This window comes from Hypomesus nipponensis, chromosome 14 (assembly GCF_054491055.1).
Source record: "Hypomesus nipponensis isolate SF chromosome 14, ASM5449105v1, whole genome shotgun sequence".
Taxonomy (NCBI): domain Eukaryota; kingdom Metazoa; phylum Chordata; class Actinopteri; order Osmeriformes; family Osmeridae; genus Hypomesus; species Hypomesus nipponensis.
Genome location: NC_140374.1, coordinates 22,216,921 through 22,237,500, shown reverse-complemented (window position 1 = coordinate 22,237,500; position 20,580 = coordinate 22,216,921). Strand labels below are relative to the sequence as shown.

Genomic DNA, 20,580 nt, shown 5'->3' with positions numbered 1-20,580 from the left:
TACTCTACTGTACTATCCTCCCTTTGGCTCTGCTTTGGCTCCCTCTCTCTGTTCCAGGTGTCTAATTACATGAACTGGATGGTGCGTAACCTGGCAGACATGGAGGTGCAGCTGGGCTCAGTGAAGAGGATCAACAGCCTGCTGAGGACCGAACCAGAGAACTATGAGGGGCTACTGGGTCAGTACTGGAACCCAGGACTGGAACCACTCAGAGCACTACCTCAACATACAGAGCACTACCTCAGAGCACTACCTCAACATACAGAGCACTACCTTAGAGCACTACCTCAGAGCACTACCTCAACATACAGAGCACTACCTCAGAGCACTACCTCAACATACAGAGCACTACCTTAGAGCACTACCTCAGAGCACTACCTCAACATACAGAGCACTACCTTAGAGCACTACCTCAGAGCACTTCCTCAACATACAGAGCACTACCTCAGAGCACTACCTCAACATACAGAGCACTACCTTAGAGCACTACCTCAGAGCACTTCCTCAACATACAGAGCACTACCTTAGAGCACTACCTCAGAGCACTACCTCAGAGCACTACCTCAGAGCACTACCTCAGAGCACTACCTCAGAGTACTACCTCAGAGCACTACCTCAGAGCACTACCTCAGAGCACTACCTCAGAGCACTACCTCAGAGTACTACCTCAGAGCACTACCTCAGAGTACTACCTCAGAGCACTACCTCAGAGCACTACCTCAGAGTACTACCTCAGAGCACTACCTCAGAGTACTACCTCAGAGTACTACCTCAGAGCACTACCTCAACCCCCCAGGTGCGGCCCAGGTGCCTGAGGGCTGGCCCCAACACGGAGAGATCCAGATCCAGAACGTGAGCGTCCGCTATGACCCCACTTTGAAACCTGTCCTCAAGCAGGTCAACGCTCACATCAGCCCCGGACAGAAGGTGTGGTGCCATCACACACACACACACACAGTGTATTCAGTAGAATCTGGACTTCAGCAGTATGTATGGTAGGGATGCTCATTTTGAAAAAAACATTGGTCCGATAATCGACGCTCGTTAACCACCATTAACCGTTGACTAGAAGCAGATCAGTGACATCATGTTTTGCATTTTAAAAGGCATTGAATACTTAATTTTGAAATTTAAACACCACCAAATTTGTTGGTTTTGAATTCACCTCTTTAAAAATGAAATATGAATTTATTTCAATGTAGAAAAAAAAATCTGATCCAAAAATTAAAGGTTTGGGAATTCTGGTTGCTCAAATTTGAACAGTAAAATTTTGATCCCAAAAATTCACCCCCCCAAAAAATGTAAGCTTCAGTCATTCTAATAGAACAACATTCAGGCTGCTCAAATTAGAGTGGTGAATTCAGACCCAAAAATTTGAAACAAAAATATTTGAGCTGAAAAACTTTGAGGGGAAACTGCAACGTCCAGGTTACCAAGGATCGGTGAGGCAATCGCCATTGTTGTTAAATTGGCAACACTGTTTAAAGATAGTATTAACCGCTAAACCTTCGTATTGTCGGTTAACGATTACACGGTTAGTTATGGGCATCCCTAATGTATGGTGGTGATGATGCCAATGAATATGCTATTGATAAAGATGATTCTAGGTGCTGTCACATATGTACGGTGATGATGATGATGATACTGTTGATGAAGATGAGAATGAAGAAGACAGACAGGAATGTGACAGTCTCACAGAGATCTCCCGTCTCCAGGTTGGAATCTGTGGCAGAACCGGCAGTGGAAAGTCCTCCTTCTCTCTGGCCTTCTTCCGAATGGTTGACACCTTCGAGGGTAAACGCATGTTCCTGTTACCTCTCTAGATTGATATAAACACTTTTCAAAAGTTAAAGAAGAAGAAGAAGAAGAAGAAAGTTGAGGAATAAACTATTTCCTAAATTAATTTGGATTCCTGAACAACTAGGATGTTTAGTAAATGTGGCGTTGCTGTAGATGTTCATTGCGGTTGTGTGTGAACAGGACGCATTGTGATTGGTTGTGAGTGAACAGGACGTATTGTGATTGGTTGTGTGTGAACAGGACGTATTGTGATTGGTTGCGTGTGAACAGGAAGCATTGTGATTGGTTGTGTGTGAACAGGACGTATTGTGATTGGTTATATGTGAACAGGGCATATTGTGATTGGTTGCGTGTGAACAGGACGCATTGTGATTGGTTATGTGTGAACAGGACGTATTGTAATTGACGACATCGACATCGCCAAGCTGCCCCTGCACACCCTGAGGTCTCGCTTCTCCATCATCCTCCAGGACCCCATCCTGTTCAGCGGAACCATCCGGTAAGGCTCACATTTAGACCCCATCCTGTCAGCGGAACCATCCGGTAAGGCCCACATTTACACCTGTAGGAAAACTAGAACAGCGGTTCTCAAACTTTTTGGGACCAGGGACCCCTTACAAGGGTGAACATTTTCCAAGGACCCCCCGTAATCTTAACATCCATACAGCATACCCTTTACTCTTTTCACTCTTAAATGGACACAATATGCTTGTTTTGTTTTATTGGTGTAAATGGTCCCCATCTGTAGACTATTATATATTTTTTCAGTTTTTAATGATACAGCACAATTATATAATTTATGGCAAATTATTTCACAGACCCCCTGGCTATGGTTTGCTGACCCAACTTTGAAAACCAATGAACTAGAATACAATTTTACAACTATACAGATTAACAAACTGCATTTGAGACTAAGTTAGAGTACACAGAATGAGGTGACTCTTCTAAGGAGAGCAGTGTGCTGGGTCGTGATGGGCTCTGGGGGCAACAGTGAGGTCAGGCCTAATCTGACCTAGACCTAGCAACAAAACCTGCCTTGAATGTTCTGCTCATTTAATCCCTATAAAAGGAGAGATTAATAGCCCTGAGATAAGGTGACATGTTTACTATTCAGACACGGCCATAAACAGCAGCTGTTCAAATTCCGGTAAAGGTAAATAGCTAATCACGTCTGCTTTATGTGATGTTGTGGGACATTCAGAGACACTGTGTTTCTGCTCTGTTCCTGTTATGTTTCTGTTGTGTTTCTGTTGTTTCTGCTGTGTTTCTGCTGTGTTTCTGCTGTGTTTCTCCTGTGTTTCTGCTGTGCTCCTGTTGGGGCGTAACAGTGCAGCTCATGGCCAGAGGTTGCAGCTTGTCTGAGGGGCATAGCCTCTTGGTGGATATCAGGCACGAGTCGAATACTGAGAAAGCTCAACATGACCCCCAGCATTAGTGTCAACAGCACAGAGCATGATCCGATGGAATGGCACTATTCTGTTTTTATGCCAGTTTATAGTCCAGCTATAGTGAAGAGAAACCCACCCCAATCTGACTGGGATTCTATTTGATGAACAATGAGATACATGGACACTGGCCCTAAATTGTCTCACACATTCTGCCATGTGCAGAGTTGATTAGGATACCTGTGTTTTGAGGGACAATTCCCTGTGAAAGACAAGTGGATCAAATGGCACACTGTGGTCCACATCAGAGACAGATAGCGCTGCTCTGTCCACATCAGAGACAGATAGCGCTGCTCTGTCCACATCAGAGACAGATAGCGCTGCTCTGTCCACATCAGAGACAGATAGCGCTGCTCTGTCCACATCAGAGACAGATAGCGCTGCTCTGTCCACATCAGAGACAGATAGCGCTGCTCTGTCCACATCAGAGACAGATAGCGCTGCTCTGTCCACATCAGAGACAGATAGCGCTGCTCTGTCCACATCAGAGACAGATAGCGCTGCTCTGTCCACATCAGAGACAGATAGCGCTGCTCTGTCCACATCAGAGACAGATAGCGCTGCTCTGTCCACATCAGAGGCAGATAGCGCTGCTCTGGGGAGAGCCGGGGTGATGGCAGGACACTTCACTGGATCAACTCAACTCTAGTGGGTTATTTTAGGAAGGGAGAGGGGACTTTTATTTTACACACACAAAGACCGAAGCATTCTACTGTTACCTGACGAGTTGATGATATTTAAAGCAGTAAAGGGGATGTAAAATGACTGATTCATAAAAATAGGAGGCTAAAATAAAGACATTATATATACGTTATATGATACTAAATATGTTAGTATGTTAACATTGCATGTGTGTATGTCTGTGTGTGTCTGTGTGTCTGTGTGTGTCTGTGTGTGTCTGTGTGTGTCTGTGTGTGTGTCTGTGTGTATGTCTGTGTGTGTCTGTGTGTGTGTCTGTGTGTGTCTGTGTGTGTTCATGCGTGTGCCAGATTTAACCTGGACCCGGAGAAAAAGGCGACAGATCAGATGCTGTGGGAAGCGCTGGAGATCGCTCAACTCAAACCTGTGGTCAAAACCTTACCAGGAGGGCTGGGTAGGTTTGTGTGTGTGTTCCTGTGTAAACAACCAACAACTGTGGACAATTTGAAATATATACAGGTCTCGTGACATGACATGAAATATGACATATCAATATGACATTGATAGGAAATTGCACAGAGACTAACACCAGTGTGTGCAGAGCCAACAACACATTTCACCTTCAGCTCCTGTGCTATGTGCACTTATCATTTCAGTTTACATTCCCTGAACGTGCGCAGGTTCCTTATCAGACCCAGACACAGTGTGATGCCATGAACCAGACAATCACCTACTTCTTTGAACTTGTGGTTTTGGCTGCTTGTTCTCAGGTTGTCTGATCCAGCGGATCAACACATCTTATTCTGACCTGAGATGTAGATGCACTACTTCTCTCTAATCCTTCCCTCCACTTCCAGTCAGTGGACTAAATCACCGGATTTGTGTAGTGAGGGCTCTGGGCTGACAGCACATTAACCCTGCTGGTTAACGAAGGAGGAAGTGTTCGGCCTCAGGGACTCTTTACGTCTTTCATTCAGTCCTGCTCCATCCATCCATCCTCTCTCTCGCTCTCTGCTTGTCCTGCCATGTCTTATGAAACAGGAATCATGTTTTGTAATAGTGAGCCCTGACCAGTCACTTCACTTTGCTGTAATGAAATAACCTAGAGCTGATTATAACACATCACTGACCTCTCAGGACTCTACTCTCCGCTTTCATATTCTCTCAAGCGTGTGTAAGGGGGTGTATGGGTGAATGATTGAGTGTGTGTGTGAGGGGTGAGGGAGATTGTGTGTTAGTGAAAGAGAACACCGGTGTGTGTGTGTGCGTACTAGCTTCCGTTTGGACACGGTGATGAAGACATATACAGGCAGCTTATCTCCTGCACACACTCGATGTTGCTATTCCACTCCACATACCAAACATCACTTAGTGGTGGACAATTGAGAAACTAGTCTTGGGAAATCTTTTCTCATAGGGAAAAAAAGAGAAGGAAAAAGGCTATTGTTTATGGGTTCAAAATGATCTAGCAACCGCACCCAGTGACATATTGGAAGACCAGCATGTGTGCCTGTAACTAAACACTGAGGGTGACAGAGCCATGGGACATCTTGACTGCAAGGTCTTTATCCACATACTAGTTGTGACTGTAAGACTGTAATAGCTCACTAACCTGAAGCACAGCTAAGTGGACACAACCACATCAGCGAGATGACATCCTATCTTTGACTGAGCTGGAAATACCAAAGTTTAGATCCGCTCGTCTCACATCAGTGTCTCCTGCCACTGACCCATTGGCGCCCCCTGCTGCTCGCCACGGCAACTGCTCTATCAACGCGGTCGCGGATTTCCGTGGCAAATCCATTAATAGTGCTGTTGGTATCTGCACTGTGGAACACTAGTCCCAACATTGTTGTGGGTTTTTTTTGTGTTTCAGATGCCATGGTGACGGAGGGAGGGGAGAACTTCAGTCAGGGCCAAAGGCAGCTGTTCTGTCTGGCCCGGGCCTTCGTCAGGAAGAGCAGCATCCTCATCATGGACGAGGCCACCGCCTCCATCGACATGGCAACCGTGAGGCTGAATGGAGCTCCTTTACAACATCACCCTGAGTCTGTAGCGTGTATGACTGCTTCTTACATAACCTCCCCCTCTGCTCTCTCCCCCTCTGCTCTCTCTCCTCCTCTGCTCTCTCCCCCTCTGCTCTCCCTCCCCCTCTGCTCTCTCTCCCCCTCTGCTCTCCCTCCCCCTCTGCTCTCTCCCCCTCTGCTCTCTCCTTCTCTGCTCTCTCTCCTCCTCTGCTCTCTCCCCCTCTGCTCTCTCCCCCTCTGCTCTCTCCCCCTCTGCTCTCTCCCCCTCTGCTCTCCCTCCCCCTCTGCTCTCTCCCCCTCTGCTCTCCCTCCCCCTCTGCTCTCTCCCCCTCTGCTCTCCCTCCCCCTCTGCTCTCTCCCCCTCTGCTCTCTCCCCCTCTGCTCTCCCTCCCCCTCTGCTCTCTCCCCCTCTGCTCTCTCCCCCTCTGCTCTCTCCCCCTCTGCTCTCTCTCCCCCTCTGCTCTCTCCCTCCTCTGCTCTCTCTCCTCCTCTGCTCTCTCCTTCCTCCAGGAGAGCATCCTGCAGAAGGTGGTGATGACTGCCTTTGCTGACCGGACAGTGGTTATCATAGCAGTAGGTATCTCTGCTGGTATCTCCCGGGACCACTCTCTCTCTCTCTCTGGTGTTCTGTCAAGTTACTGCAAGAGTACTCTGGCCTTCATCTGATTTCATACATTGCTAGAATGATCTACTGAGATGTGAGGCAGACACAGATCTAGAGTGTGTACGACTTTGTGATGTTGGTACTGGAGAACGTGGATGTTGAGTTCTCAGATGTTAAGAGCAGGTAGGGTGTAGCCTCGCCCAATCCATCATGGCCAACTTCTTTTTTATCCTCCAGATTTCTGTCAGGATGCAGTTTGAGAATTGAGGCAGGGACTTTGTTACATTACACCCAGACCGCTGATGTTTGTATCCCTACGTCGCCCTACAGCACCGTGTTCACACCATCCTGAATGCAGACATGGTGATCGTGATGAAGAGAGGGATCATCCTGGAGCACGACACGCCCCAGGGCCTTCTGGGAAAGGAGGACAGTGTCTTCGCCTCCTTTGTGCACGCCGACAAGTAACGGAGCAGGAAGTGACACGAGCGAGGACATTCAAAGAGCTATTGTAACGGACTATATTATTCTTTTATTTTTCTTATATCGTATTATATTTGTACATACATTTAATAAAACATGACAAGTATTTGTTAATAAAACACTAAAATATTCATTGGATTTCATTTTTATTTTTGTTTGGTAACTTAACTCCAGCCCCATGCTTGGTGTTCTGGGTCACTGAGTGTTGAGCGGGTACCGCCAACAGTACTGTTTCTGAAGGCATCCAGGGGCAGACATACACACATCTTAAACTCAAGTCGAAGTACTGCCACATACCTGATACGTCTGGCACACTATCAACCAGTCTTTCCATAACACAAGCAGCTCTCCTGAAGCGGTGATACCCCTCCTCCATTCTCGTAGTGACAGAGAGAGAACAACAGAGCGCGTGCAGAGCCACAGTCTCTGCATGAGCTCAGTTACCTGTGTGACAACTCTCGGCTTTTCAAATCTGCATTCCCATCAAATCCTACTTTTAATATCTAATCGTATAACCAAGCTCCTGACTGGATCATTCACTTTTATTTTCAACCAAGAGAAACAGCGGTTAAACTGTGCGTCAACTGCGATAGAATGGCGACAAATCTATCGGGTTGCAAAGATGACTGACAGGCGCAGCTGAGGTACTTATTGTGGAATATTCTCATGGGTCCGCAGCGGTTCAAACCGTTAGCATGATACGAGGCCATGAGAGAAGCGCTGGCTCCATAACTCCGCAAATATGACAACACAAGTGTCACTCGGGTGAGAAGTCGTCACGGGCAAGAGCCCTTTCAGAAGACGCAACAAAGGAGAGGGGGAATCCCGTGTTACACCAGGACAAACAGAGCGAGCTCTCCTGCATCCTCAGCGGTAAGTGGCTGTAGGTAATGGGACCACTATGTTGTCCAGAAAAGGACTTATCCCAGAAGATTACCTGCGGACACGGCTGGCCGAGGATGTCCTGCAGCCGTGCAAGTTTAAGCCAAAACAGAGAAAGGCTCGGTTCGTCGCCAAGAACGGGACCTGCAATGTTGCCCACACCAACATTCGAGAACAGGGGCGATTTCTACAGGACGTATTTACCACTTTAGTTGATCTAAAATGGCTTCACACGCTAATTATTTTCACAATGTCGTTCCTGTGCAGTTGGCTTCTGTTCGGGATGGTATGGTGGCTCATAGCCTTTGCTCACGGGGACCTTGATGAGCAAAGTGACGACTTTGTCCCGTGCGTAACCGACATACACTCCTTTTCATCTGCGTTCTTGTTCTCCATAGAAGTCCAAGTGACTATCGGTTTCGGGGGTCGCATGGTCACGGAGGAATGCTTGTCCGCTATATTTGTACTTATTGTTCAGAACATCGTGGGTTTGCTCATAAACGCCATAATGCTTGGCTGTATTTTTATGAAAACGGCTCAAGCCAACCGGCGGGCAGAGACGTTGATTTTCAGCAAGCATGCTGTTGTCTCCGTCCGCAACGACAAGCTGTGCTTTATGATCAGACTGGGAGACCTTCGGAAGAGTATGATCATCAGCGCCACCGTGCGGATGCAGGTGGTAAGGCGGAGCACTACCCAGGAGGGCGAAGTTATTCCCCTCGACCAGATAGACATCCACATGGACAACCCCGTGGGCACCAACGGCATCTTCCTGGTGTCCCCTCTAATCATATGTCATGTCATTGACAAGCACAGCCCGCTGTACGAGTTATCGGCGGAGGACTTGCAGCACGAGGACCTTGAGGTTATCGTGGTCTTGGAGGGAGTCGTTGAGACCACCGGGATAACCACCCAGGCCAGGACGTCATACCTGTCCGAAGAAATACTCTGGGGGCAGCGCTTCGTCCCCACAATAAGCGAGGAGGAAGGCATATACGCAGTGGATTACTCTAAGTTCGGTAACACCGTGAAAGTACTTACCCCGTTCTGTAGCGCTAAGAAACTAGAGGAAGGCGGAGGTATGATGCGGTTCAAACTGCAGGAGAGCGCCACGCCGCGGGCGTCCGTGAGAAGGCGCGTCTCCCAGCGAATCAAGCAGTCGAGCCTTACCACAAAGTCACTTTTTTAAATAATTGAATTGATGCATGTCATAATCTTTGCCAATCAAAAGCATTTCGTACGAATTAAAAATAATTTCTTTTATCTACCGACCGAAATTAAAATCAAATATTTCCTAGCCAGGTCTAGCAGTGTGCCTCCTCTAGACTGGTACGTTAACTGGTGCTGCTTCATCATCTGAAACGCGGGTGTGTGAATCAGTTTTTCTTGCATGTGGCCTTGAAACAGCCTTTTAGCAGTGAATGACTTGTGGCAGAGGTCCTGACGGGGGGGGGGGGGGGGGGGGGGGGGGGGGAGCAGCCCTCTCCTCAGTCAGGGGACCAGGACATTCATTTAGTTCACTTTTTATGTACTTCTAACTTATGCCGCTGTCCTGAGTAGGAGCAGATATACTGTGTGTGTGTAGGGTGAATCTACATGGTAACACTTGGTTACTGAATGCTGTGTTAAGTTGCACTCAATAAACTGAGAATGCCTGTTGTAAAGAAGCCTATTTTTGCAGTGAAACCTTCTGTGTGTCTGGGCAGAGGACAGAAAAGTCCTCAAGATCAGAATGAAACCTTGTTATAAGTTCATTTAATTTGATCAATATATTCCAAACATTAACAGTTTGCAATATATTTGGTACATTAAACGGAGACATTAAATGGAGACGAACGGCATTTATGTCTTTTATTAGATTATAATCTGCAGAGTTTAAAATATTAAATTGCTTTTAACTTAGTTAATAATTAAAATACATAAAAATGAAAGCCAGAACTGAAGAACCCTGCAAACAAAAACAAAACAAAAAAATAAATAAAATCAAAACGGAGGATTATAAACCCTAACCTTCCAGGCAGAGCTAACAGACTGACGGCGCCTGCTGCAGGTTCCTTTACAGTGAAGCTCAAGCAGACTGTGTTTCTATACATGTGTAACGATGCCATTAGTATTTTTCATGAACTAGTTTCTCTTTGATCATAAAAAAAGCTAAATTTAAAGGGGAAAAAGAGAGAACACTTTCCCTCCGATCAGAGTGTTGAGACTGAGGGATTACATGACGCGAGCAGCCCACCCCCACCATCCCCCCCCCTCCCCTCCCCATACACCCCCCCTCCCCATACACACCCCTCCCCCCTACACACTCTCCCCATACACCCCCCCCCTCCCCATACACACCCCTCCCCCCCTTACACCCCCCCCCTCCCCATACACACCTCCCCCAGCCCTCCCCATACACACCCCTCCCCCCCTTACACCCCCCCCTCCCCATACACACCTCCCCCAGCCCCTCCCCATACACACCCCTCCCCCCCTTACACCCCCCCCTCCCCATACACACCTCCCCCAGCCCCTCCCCATACACACACCTTCCTCCACCCCCACCACCCTGCAGACATTGCCAATGTCTTTGTCGTCCTGTGCTGCTGGAGGGGCCCCCCACGTCAAGCTCCAGTTTGTCTCAGAGTAGCGGGTCTGGTCAGATTAAATATCTAATATACAATCTTTATATCTTCTTTGCCTCCCCGTTTCTGTGGCTGCAACCCCACACTATGTCTATACTGCCCCCTATATGTGGATTGGGACATACCAGGTGATTGTGTGACTAGTTATACAAGAATGACAACAGTAATATGGAGGTGTAAAGGACTGAGGGGCAGTATTATGGAGAGAGAAAATGAGAGCAAGTATTTCTCCCTGGCAGCAGTGACATGTTTTTCTCAGTTCCTGAGTAGGAAGCGTTTTAAATCATCCCCAGATAAACAAACAGTGATTGGCTGGTATCAGCCCACCAGGCAGTAACATGGCTTCCTACTGGCCAGCGTAGTGACCATCCACCTGCAGCCCGCCCACTTGTATGGGAGAGCAAAGAGCCCATAGGATAAGAGAGGCCTTTCCTCCTCACATTAACAACACTGTACAATAAGATGTTGAAGCAAAGCAGCTCCCTGGAGCTTTCTGCCAGGTAGGGCGGGGGGGGGGGGGGGGGGCAAAACACAAACACTGTCCCCAACGAAAAAAAAAAAAAAAAAAGGTTTATTTTATACAAAAAAAAAAAGAATATTAAAATAAAACATAAACATTGTTTGTTCCTAATTTAAATTGCAGAGAAGGTGGGAGGGATTTGCCCCTGTGAGGAACGCTCACGCCAATTCCGGCTGGCGTAACAAACCCCTCCCGCTACCCCCCCAACCCATCCCCACCCCCCAAACCCACCCCCCCCTTCCTTTCGGCTGGTTGGTTGGTGTCGTGGTAGCGAAATATAAGGGTAGTAGAAGGTCTGTAAGTCCTGCTGCCGCTGGGGGGATGAGGAAGGGGGGGGCAGGGCGCTGTTCCTCCATCTCATCTTCCATCTTCTCCAGTCATGGTTCCTCAGGTGACGCCCTGCTCATCTCTCCGTCACATGGTTCTGTGGGGAAGGGGATGGGGACGAGGGGGGGCTGGAGGGGGCCGGGGGCGGGGGCGGGGCAGGGGCGCACAGCACTTCGGACAGGTCGTCCATGATACAGGTCTCCTTGGGGTCCACCAGGTTGAATTCCCGTACGAAAACAATGAAATGTGCATACAGAGTGTTCAAGTGGCCCTGGAGATCCAGAGCTACCGTCTCCTTAAAGTGAGCCCAGTACAGGTGAGCCAGCACGTGGAACAGGAACCGGCAGATCTTCTTTATCAAAGAATCAAATGAGTTGGGGAACTCTTTGCCTGCACAAACAGAAGATGAAAGAGGAGAAATAAAGGAAGGGTTACTAATCACGTTGACTCTTTGAACAGAAACATACCTCAACATGCTTCTATAGATTCTTTGCCTTGCTGAGAAATACGTTTATTTGCTTTATTGAGATGGGAAATAGCATTCCTGAATGACTACTTGAGAATGATGTCTTGGTATTGGGTTTGAAGCTCAATCCTGTAGACCCACAGAACTACAGTTTTCGACACAGGCGCTACAGGGGTGCGTTTCCAGAAAGCGTCGTAAGCCTAAGTCGATCGTAGAATCCATCGTAGGACGAATCTTAGTTTTACGGGCTGTTCCCAAAGACCTCGTAGCTAAAGTGTCTGTTGAAAATTCGTAGCTCTTTAAAGTGCATAGATTACCCTAGTCCTTACGAGCATGTTTGGGAAACGCGTGTAAGAAATATCGATGGTTTAGTTTTTTGCGCGATCGCTGCTACGATCCATCGTTATCGGGAAACGCACCCCAGGTCAGTAGCAGCTGCTGCACAGCATCCATTCATCCATCCAGATGACTGCAGTACTGCAGCCAGGCCACATAGAGGCGCTGCAGGCCTGAGGACAACAGCAAACTCACCGTATTTTGTGGGAAAGATGTCCTCATCTGTAACCAGTTTCTGCACTAGACTCATGACGAAGTCCACATACTGCGGCGCGGTGCACTTGGTCTTCTTCCCCCTTTCGTCATACCAGTAGTATATTCTAGAAGGAAAGAGAGCATGTTGGTTCTACTGTTGCCATCTACATGTAACAGGGACAATGTGAGCCTTTGTTTCGTAATGTAATGACTCAATACACAAGATACAGGAAGTGATAATGCCTCCTGACATTCACCTGGCTTCCACGGAACATCCAGTAAATGTTACTTGGAAAGGTGACTGAAGTTCCTCACTTCAAAACACATTAAAGGTAAGTATGTGTTCAGGTAAGTCGTTTACTTCCCGTTGCTGAGAGTGAGGATATGAAGACACTTGACAACCTGACACCAAAACAGCCACAGTATATCCTCATTGCGGAAAGACCCTGACGTCTGATACCAGACTGATGAATGACTAACATTCCTGGATGGGGACTTCCACTTCCATCTCCTCCTAACATAGATATGTTTACACACCCCCACCCTCCCCAGCCCCCCTCCCCCACCCTTCCTTCCCTGGCCCTTTCATGTGCTGATTGGCCATTGCTTCTTGCAGTCTGGGAGAAATGTGACACTGAACTCCTGGTCGCCATCATGGCCAAACATTTCCGGAGGGGTGACCCACTTAAGACACCCTGTGTAACTGAAAGCTGCCCTGCAGGGCTAGCAGCAGGCTATCTCAGTTAGCAAGGTCAAACAGCATGCCACCAAACAATGCTCGATATGCAAGGTTAAGCAGTGCTGGGCTACGCTATGCTAGCAGGACGGCTAAAGATACATAAGAGAAGGTTAGGACCGAGGAAGCAACCATTAGCTAATGAGGCTAGCTGGTTCTGAGAGCTGACAAGTTGAATAATCAGGATGTGTGTGTGTGTGTGTGTGTGAGGGGGGGTAGTTGTTGCAAAGCATCAAAAGAGCCAAGTCAAACAGCTGACTGGGCATCTAGAGCCTGCGAGGCCGTGCCTGCCACATCCCCACCAAAGCATCTCCAGTAAGACTGCTTCCAACATCTCAACAGACGCCTCAGAAAGAGGCAGGCAGGCTCTGACTGTTGGGACACAAAGTGTGCCTATAGGAGGAACCCAACTTGGAGAGGTGTGGGAGGGAGTAATGGTGCGAGGCTGACTGTGGTAGGAAGCCTTCCTGGTTTGGCTCTGGTTAAGAGGTAGACATTACAAATCCTGTGGAATGTAGCATGTCTACATAACTGACCCTGCATGAGAGACCCAGTGACCACTAGACCAGGTCAATGACGAATAATCAACAATGCACAATGGAGACTGGGTGTGTGTGTGTGTGGGGGGGGGGGTTACGTGCAGGGCTGGGAATGGAACACTTACTAAACCAGAAAAACACAGGTATCCACCCTCTGGAAAAAACTGAATAAAGGACTACTGAAACATGCATACACACCCGCCCGCATGGGCCCAGTTAAGCATGTGTACACACACACACACACGCACACACACACACACACACACACACACACACTGGGTTTAAATACAACCAAATGGACCCAGTCTCATAGCTTATGGAAACTTTTCTGCCCAAAATAGGTTTTTGAACAGTGCCTGGGGCAGGGGGTATTGACGTAGAGACTGAGCCTCAGTTCAGCCCCTGGAGAGGGGAGGGGTAAGGGGGAGGGGTACAGCCGTCATGGCGACACCACAGACCACAGCACAGACTGTTGACCGCCATCTCCACACAGACGACAGTCAAAAGGTGTTCTTCCTGTAGCTAGCTAAGTGACAGCATTACATAGGCTGTTACATACGCATCGTCTCTGTTTAACCAGAGGTCACATCAAGGCGTTCATCATCTTTTACAAAGAGGCCCATGCCCTCGGAAAAACCAGTCTTGTAGCTCTGCCTGTCCCACGGTAGGTTGAGGTGACAACCAGCGGAAAAACCCAGAAGGAATGTTTAAAAGGTTTATGACCTGAAGATAAACGTGTGTCAAATCTGAGTCACTTCAGAACCTCAATCGTTTGTCTTCTTTCCACTTTGTCACGTCAACGTGTGTGTGTGTGTGCTTCATGTCTGTCTGCTCAGGAGGCAGGTGTGGAAGGGTGTGTGTGTGTGTGTGTGTTTCAGAAAGTGTGGGCCGTCAGGTTATACCTGCCCCCAGTACACACAAGCAGAACCTCAAGCGTAGACACACCTGCCCAGACGGGGCAAACAGGTAAATCCTTACAGCCAGTAACCTTCCTCTCTGCTCACATGGCCTGAATAGGCATCCATCTTATGGCTGTTTTCAGTAGACTTGTAAAACAGCTTGGGTTTGCCCTGGCTAACTCCAGACCAGACAGCTCACACACACACACACACACACACACACACACACACACACACACACACACACACACACACGCACGCACGCACGCACACACACACACACACACCAGCTGTCCTTTATAACCATGGCCTGAGTGGAACAGCTTCCTTCCACAACACTATCTACCAAAGTCCCAGTTTGGGGGTGTTTAAGGGACTGCCTGCCTCTTCTTGTGTTTGAATCTGAGGGTTAAACCATTCAAGGGTTCCTAGTTTTGTTCAAAGTACAGTGACCTTGGAACGTTCCACATCTCAAATGCTAAGCTCAGCTACTGCTGTTGAACGCTTGCAGCATTCTGAACATTCCCCAACTAGCATTAGCCTGGATTCTTCTTCACTTCAGGACCGTTCCACGGCACGCCACAGTTATACGGAGGGAGTGAGCGTGCAAATAAACAAAAGCAAAGAGAGAAGAGGGAGATCAAGCCTGCTATCAGTAGGTTTCTCTTGCTGCCTGCAAGAATCGTTGATGAATTAACCAATGAGATGCTGGACTGCTGATAAATAAACCAATGAGGTGCGCCGGAGCAGTAATTAATAAACGATGTGGACGTCAGCGCAGGTGACTTACGTGCTGCAGGCGGTCATGGCTTGACATGTTTCCCCAGTGCAGAACTCTGAGATGGTGCTGTACTGCAGGTTTATAAGATTGAAGAAGGTGGTTGCTGGGGGAAAGGAGAGGAACAGTCAGTACCCAGAAACTCCAGACAGTAGAATTTCATAATATTCAACATCTTGAATACTGTACTAGTCCTGTTTGACAGTGAATCAAGAGAACAGGCTCTTCAGACAAACACGTTTGCACATGAAGTACACACGGCAGAGTTCATTCCTTTCAGCTGTTTCAAAACAGACACTGATAAAACTAGAGCCGTTTGTATTGATAACACAAGCTAGATAAGTGCAAGATACAAGTTGATACGGGCAGGATTGTATAACGGCAGATTTCATGCCAAAAAATACATTCACTGGCAAGAACTCTACCCATCTGTTTTTACGTCAGACTGTTTTAACAGCTTCTGAAGGCGGAGCCTCCAGTCACCTGGCTGCAGGCGCCATTTCCCTTACAAGACCAGAGAGACTCAATAAACCTTACAACCATACTGTTACTATGTTACACTGTGTTACACTGTGTTACACTGTGTTACTATATGATACTGAGTTACAGAATTCTACTGACATCCCACTGTGCTAGTGCACTACAGTGTTTTGTTTGGTCAGGCTAGAAACTTTCTGCAAACAGGATTGAAAGTGAAGTACAATTTATTCGCTAGCTGCTTTGTAAAACTACTGCCAATTGAAGGTGTTACTCAATCCTTTCCAGCAGAGTGAATCATTATAACCACCATCTCTTAGTTTGGTCCACTCACTGTTGCTGGCGAGCCATTCGTTGAGGTCGATCTCTCTGGGCAGGACCACCAGCTCTTTGAGGTCGAAGTCGACGACGCGTACTTTGGTGAACTCCAGCTCCAGGTACTGCTTCTTCTCCTCTGCAGGGGCCTTCTTCCCATTGGGCTTCGTCTTTGACTTCCTGCAGGAAACAGGAAGAGAAGGGACGTGGTTAGAGATACAGGAAACAGGAAGAGAAGGGGCGGGGTTAGAGATACAGGAAACAGGAAGAGAAGGGGCGGGGTTAGAGATACAGGAAACAGGAAGAGAAGGGGCGGGGTTAGAGATACAGGAAACAGGAAGAGAAGGGGCGGGGTTAGAGATACAGGAAACAGGAAGAGAAGGGGCGGGGTTAGAGATACAGGGGAAGAGGAAACATGATGAAGCACTGCTTAAATGAGAATAACACAAAGAACACGTGGAACCAAAACATATCCTAATACTATGGATTTGTTTGGCAAACTTGGCCCAGGCTACACACACACACACACACACACACACTATAGAAGACCTGCTGTTTCAGGTAGCTATAGAAGACCTGCTGTTTCAGGTAGCTATAGAAGACCTGCTGTTTCAGTATTGGATCCCTGAGCTGCTAAGGCCAGTTAGCACGCAGACAGCCTGTCCTCCAGGGAACCTTGTCCTGCTACTTGTAGCATTCTACTGTCATGTCACACCACCGTGACACTTCCAGGGCTCCTCCTCCCCCACCTACAGAGCCTTCACTGATACACGCCGAAGGGGGGAGGGAGAGGGGGGTCAAAGGGCAAACAGGTTAATATTAACCAGTGAGGCGAGTTCTGACAGGGGCAAACATGCCGAACACATGCTTGGCCTGGATCGTCTGCCTGCCTGCCTGTTTGCCTGTCTTTCCGTCTGCCTGCCCGTCTGCCTGCCCGTCTGCCTGCCTGCGGTCACTAAACAGAGGGCAGTTTAACCATAGTAGATCAAACTACCCCACAAGGCTTCAGTTCCCTATCCGGGAACAGATACATCCTGATTAGTATTCTCACGAGGGCCTGCTCCTCCACTAACAGCTCCCTCCATCTCTTTTACCCCCTGCTCTTTCTCTTTCTCCATCTCCATTTCAGCTCCTCTCTTCTTCTTGCCCGGCAACCAGGGATTGGGTTTGTTTGAGGACAGAGTTGGTTTGCTCCCTGAATCTACTGTGCCTTTGTTGACCCTTATATCCTCCGTCCCTGGCCCCCTCTCGTCCCTCCTCCTCCACACGCCTCCTGTCTGAACACAATGTCCTCCGCACTGTGTGCTCTTGGCCCTCACCTTTCCCTTCCCTTCCCGAGCACACTTCCAGATCCTGGTTCCTGGAAGCCGCCTCTGAGCAGAACCAGGGGAAGCACAGCCGTGCCTCTAATGAGGGGGGGGGGAGGGGGGAGGGAGCATAATAAACACAGGAGCCAACACCCTGAACTGAGTCCTCCAAAGAGAGGGGCACACAAGCTGTCTTCATAGCCAGGCCAACCCCCCCAAACAGGGAGGGAGGGGGGAGGTAGAGGGGGAGGGGGGAGAAAGACAGTGAACCGAATGAAAAGAGTCGACTTAGGACCACCAGACATACATGGGAACTGATAAACACTTGTGGAAACACATGACAGGACTGTGGTGCGTTGAGGCTGCCGCGCGTTACAGCTAGCTGCCGCGCGTTAGAGCTAGCTGCCGCGCGTTACAGCTAGCTGCCGCGCGTTACAGCTAGCTGCCGCGCGTTACAGCTAGCTGCCGCGCGTTACAGCTAGCTGCCGCGCGTTACAGCTAGCTGCCGCGCGTTACAGCTAGCTGCCGCGCGTTACAGCTAGCTGCCGCGCGTTACAGCTAGCTGCCGCGCGTTACAGCTAGCTGCCGCGCGTTACAGCTAGCTGCCGCGCGTTACAGCTAGCTGCCGCGCGTTACAGCTAGCTGCCGCGCGTTACAGCTAGCTGCCGCGCGTTACAGCTAGCTGCCGCGCGTTACAGCTAGCTGCCGCGCGTTACAGCTAGCTGCCGCGCGTTACAGCAAGGCACTTCACCCTACTTGCCTTGGGGGGAAAGTCCCTGTACTTACTGTAAGTCGCTCTGGATAAGAGTGTCTGCTAAATGACTAAATGTAATGTAAATGTCATGTTTCTGCAACGCCAGGCATGGGAAAGCAGCGAGGATGCGTGCGAGAGCAGAGCTGGAGAACACCCTGAAACAAGGCCGTCTCAGTCCCACACAACTGTCAAAGCTTGCGGATCACCGTTAAGACAAAAACACCTGATCGGGGGGGGGGACTGCCCTGTTAGGGTTAGACCCTCTCTGTTCTCTCTCTGGGTCTTCTGCAGCAGGATGAGGATCTTGTGACACAGCTGTTGTGTCCAGCTGGCAGGGCAATAAGGGGAGTGTGTGTGTGTGTGTGTGTGTGTGTGTGTGTGTGGGGGGGGGGGGGGGGGGTTTAGTCACAGGGAGGGAGAGAAAGTGAGAGAGTGGCAGAAGAGCGGTGGCTGAAGAGAGTGAAAGGGAGAGAGAGGTCTGATAGACCCTGTAGGCGCTAGCTGACAGACTGGCCTGGGCAGCTGGTGGGTCAGCCTGCTGGTGGCTCCACAACTGACCTCCACATCACCCTACAGCAGAGCCACTTCACCACACAACCTCAGGCTCCACAACTGACCTCCACATCCCCCTACAGCAGAGCCACTTCACCACACAACCTCAGGCTCCACAACTGACCTCCACATCCCCCTACAGCAGAGCCACTTCACCACACAACCTCAGGCTCCACAACTGACCTCCACATCCCCCTACAGCAGAGCCACTTCACCACACAACCTCAGGCTCCACAACTGACCTCCACATCCCCCTACAGCAGAGCCACTTCACCACACAACCTCAGGCTCCACAACTGACCTCCACATCCCCCTACAGCAGAGCCACTTCACCACACAACCTCAGGCTCCACAACTGACCTCCACATCCCCCTACAGCAGAGCCACTTCACCACACAACCTCAGGCTCCACAACTGACCTCCACATCCCCCTACAGCAGAGCCACTTCACCACACAACCTCAGGCTCCACAACTGACCTCCACATCCCCCTACAGCAGAGCCACTTCACCACGCAACCTCAACTACTTCTTACTTTGCCATTTTAGTTGTTTATTCTATTTAATAACTTTAGAAACTGAATCCTGAAAGACAGCACTCCTATGTGGTTGATTTAACATGTCTGTGTTTTAAGTATGGCACGGGCCCCTCAAGCATGTTTAGTTATTGATCAAAGTGGCACCCCAGCACAGACGAAGACAGGTCCTGTGCACGTTCTGTCTTGTCTGGGCTTCTCTCAGGAATTCATGCAGCGACTTCAAACCCCCTCGACACCAAGGCTCTGAGTACACCGAGCATTTCGACGCTCCGCTGGCTAGACAGGGCTGGAGCAGGTCCCTTGGCTCTGGGTCTGTGTCATGGCTGACTTGGTCCTGGTGCCAGACAGGCTGCGCCCCTCCGGTCCAAGCCCAGGGACATGGGGCTGATCCTGGCTGCTGACCCTCCCTGGCCTGGCAAGTAGGTGAACACTGCCTTTTATGGCAACGACGCTGCCAGTAAGAACTTTACCAAGAGCAAGCAGTGTGTATGTGTGTGTGTGTGTTTAAGGGGAGGGGGTTGGCATAGAGGACATTTTCCTAATCCCAAAATAAACTATTGGCTCCAGAATTCTCCTCATTACACCACACAAATGTTTTACGTCATGTGGAAAATTATGGCAGCACACAGACAGTGAGACAGAGAGAGAGTGAAAATGGCAAAGTCAAACAATGTTTTCAAAAAGGAAAAGATTTCAAACTTCACAGGAGCCCCCCTGGTTTATAACAGGGATTTTAGAAGCCTTTGAAAAGATGTGTGTTGATGATCTCTAGATGAGGTCAGTGCCCTCGTAAGCTCTTCCTCATGACAGAACATGCAGCTTGCAGCACCAACCGCATGTTGCTCCTTTAAGAGAGGAGGGAGGGAGGGAGCCAGACAGAGAGATAAAGAGAGATATGAGGGAACTGGAGAGAAGAGAGAAAGCAAGAGAAAGAGGGATTGATAAATAATGAAAATGCAGAGAAGGCGAAGAGAGGAGAGCAATGGATGGGTAAACAGAGAACGGTGAAGGGAGAGAGCAGGGAGAAACGGAAAGGGGGGGGGGGGGGGTCAGAATGGCCGAAGGCTTCTGACTAGATACAAGTTCTATTTGAACAGATGAGTGGAGAGAAGGTAAGAGATGAGTAAGAGAGAGCGTCGTCAATGTGTTTTCAGCTTCAAATGAGGCTCAGCTGAGGTGACGCTCCACAGACTGCAGTGTATAGGCTCACAGGGCGTGTGACCTGCTGGATTCTCCTATACATCCAACAAACTGGGTCGGAACAGGAAAAGAGACAGGCCAACAGATCATTCCTAGCCAACCCACGCTTAACCACCCTCAGGGTTGGGGTTAACC

The 20,580-nt window shown here is 49.0% G+C and overlaps 3 protein-coding genes across 7 annotated transcripts in view; 2 read left to right on the top strand and 1 right to left on the bottom strand.

The window, feature by feature from the left end:
* abcc8 (ATP-binding cassette, sub-family C (CFTR/MRP), member 8) overlaps positions 1 to 7,129 on the top strand; it is a 40,146-nt gene extending 33,017 nt beyond the window's left edge. The window contains exons 31-38 of the mRNA XM_084671249.1: positions 58 to 178; positions 797 to 927; positions 1,716 to 1,794; positions 2,191 to 2,299; positions 4,235 to 4,338; positions 5,761 to 5,894; positions 6,422 to 6,484; positions 6,846 to 7,129. Coding sequence (XP_084527375.1) covers positions 58 to 178; positions 797 to 927; positions 1,716 to 1,794; positions 2,191 to 2,299; positions 4,235 to 4,338; positions 5,761 to 5,894; positions 6,422 to 6,484; positions 6,846 to 6,983 — 879 coding nt within the window. The 3' untranslated portion in view covers positions 6,984 to 7,129. The remainder of the gene's footprint in view (positions 1 to 57; positions 179 to 796; positions 928 to 1,715; positions 1,795 to 2,190; positions 2,300 to 4,234; positions 4,339 to 5,760; positions 5,895 to 6,421; positions 6,485 to 6,845) is intronic.
* Positions 7,130 to 7,709: 580 nt separating this feature from the next.
* On the top strand, positions 7,710 to 9,323 carry kcnj11 (potassium inwardly rectifying channel subfamily J member 11). The gene has a single exon (XM_084671248.1). It carries the CDS (start codon positions 7,900 to 7,902, stop codon positions 9,067 to 9,069), a length of 1,170 nt encoding a protein of 389 aa, XP_084527374.1. The 5' UTR covers positions 7,710 to 7,899; the 3' UTR covers positions 9,070 to 9,323.
* A 1,926-nt stretch (positions 9,324 to 11,249) lies between these two features.
* The window catches only part of mob2a (MOB kinase activator 2a), a 45,171-nt gene continuing 35,840 nt past the window's right edge, over positions 11,250 to 20,580 (bottom strand). For all 5 annotated transcript variants that reach the window (XM_084672845.1, XM_084672844.1, XM_084672843.1 and 2 more), the window contains exons 2-5: positions 16,115 to 16,275; positions 15,316 to 15,409; positions 12,352 to 12,476; positions 11,250 to 11,744 (exon numbers count right to left, since the gene is read on the bottom strand). In XM_084672845.1, the coding sequence (XP_084528971.1) occupies positions 11,431 to 11,744; positions 12,352 to 12,476; positions 15,316 to 15,409; positions 16,115 to 16,275 (694 nt within the window). In that variant the 3' untranslated portion in view covers positions 11,250 to 11,430. The remainder of the gene's footprint in view (positions 11,745 to 12,351; positions 12,477 to 15,315; positions 15,410 to 16,114; positions 16,276 to 20,580) is intronic.

What these genes read in the sequence shown, in the direction of transcription:
- kcnj11 (XM_084671248.1), top strand. Translation starts at nt 7,900, where the DNA reads ATGTTGTCCAGAAAAGGACTTATCCCAGAAGATTACCTGCGGACACGG.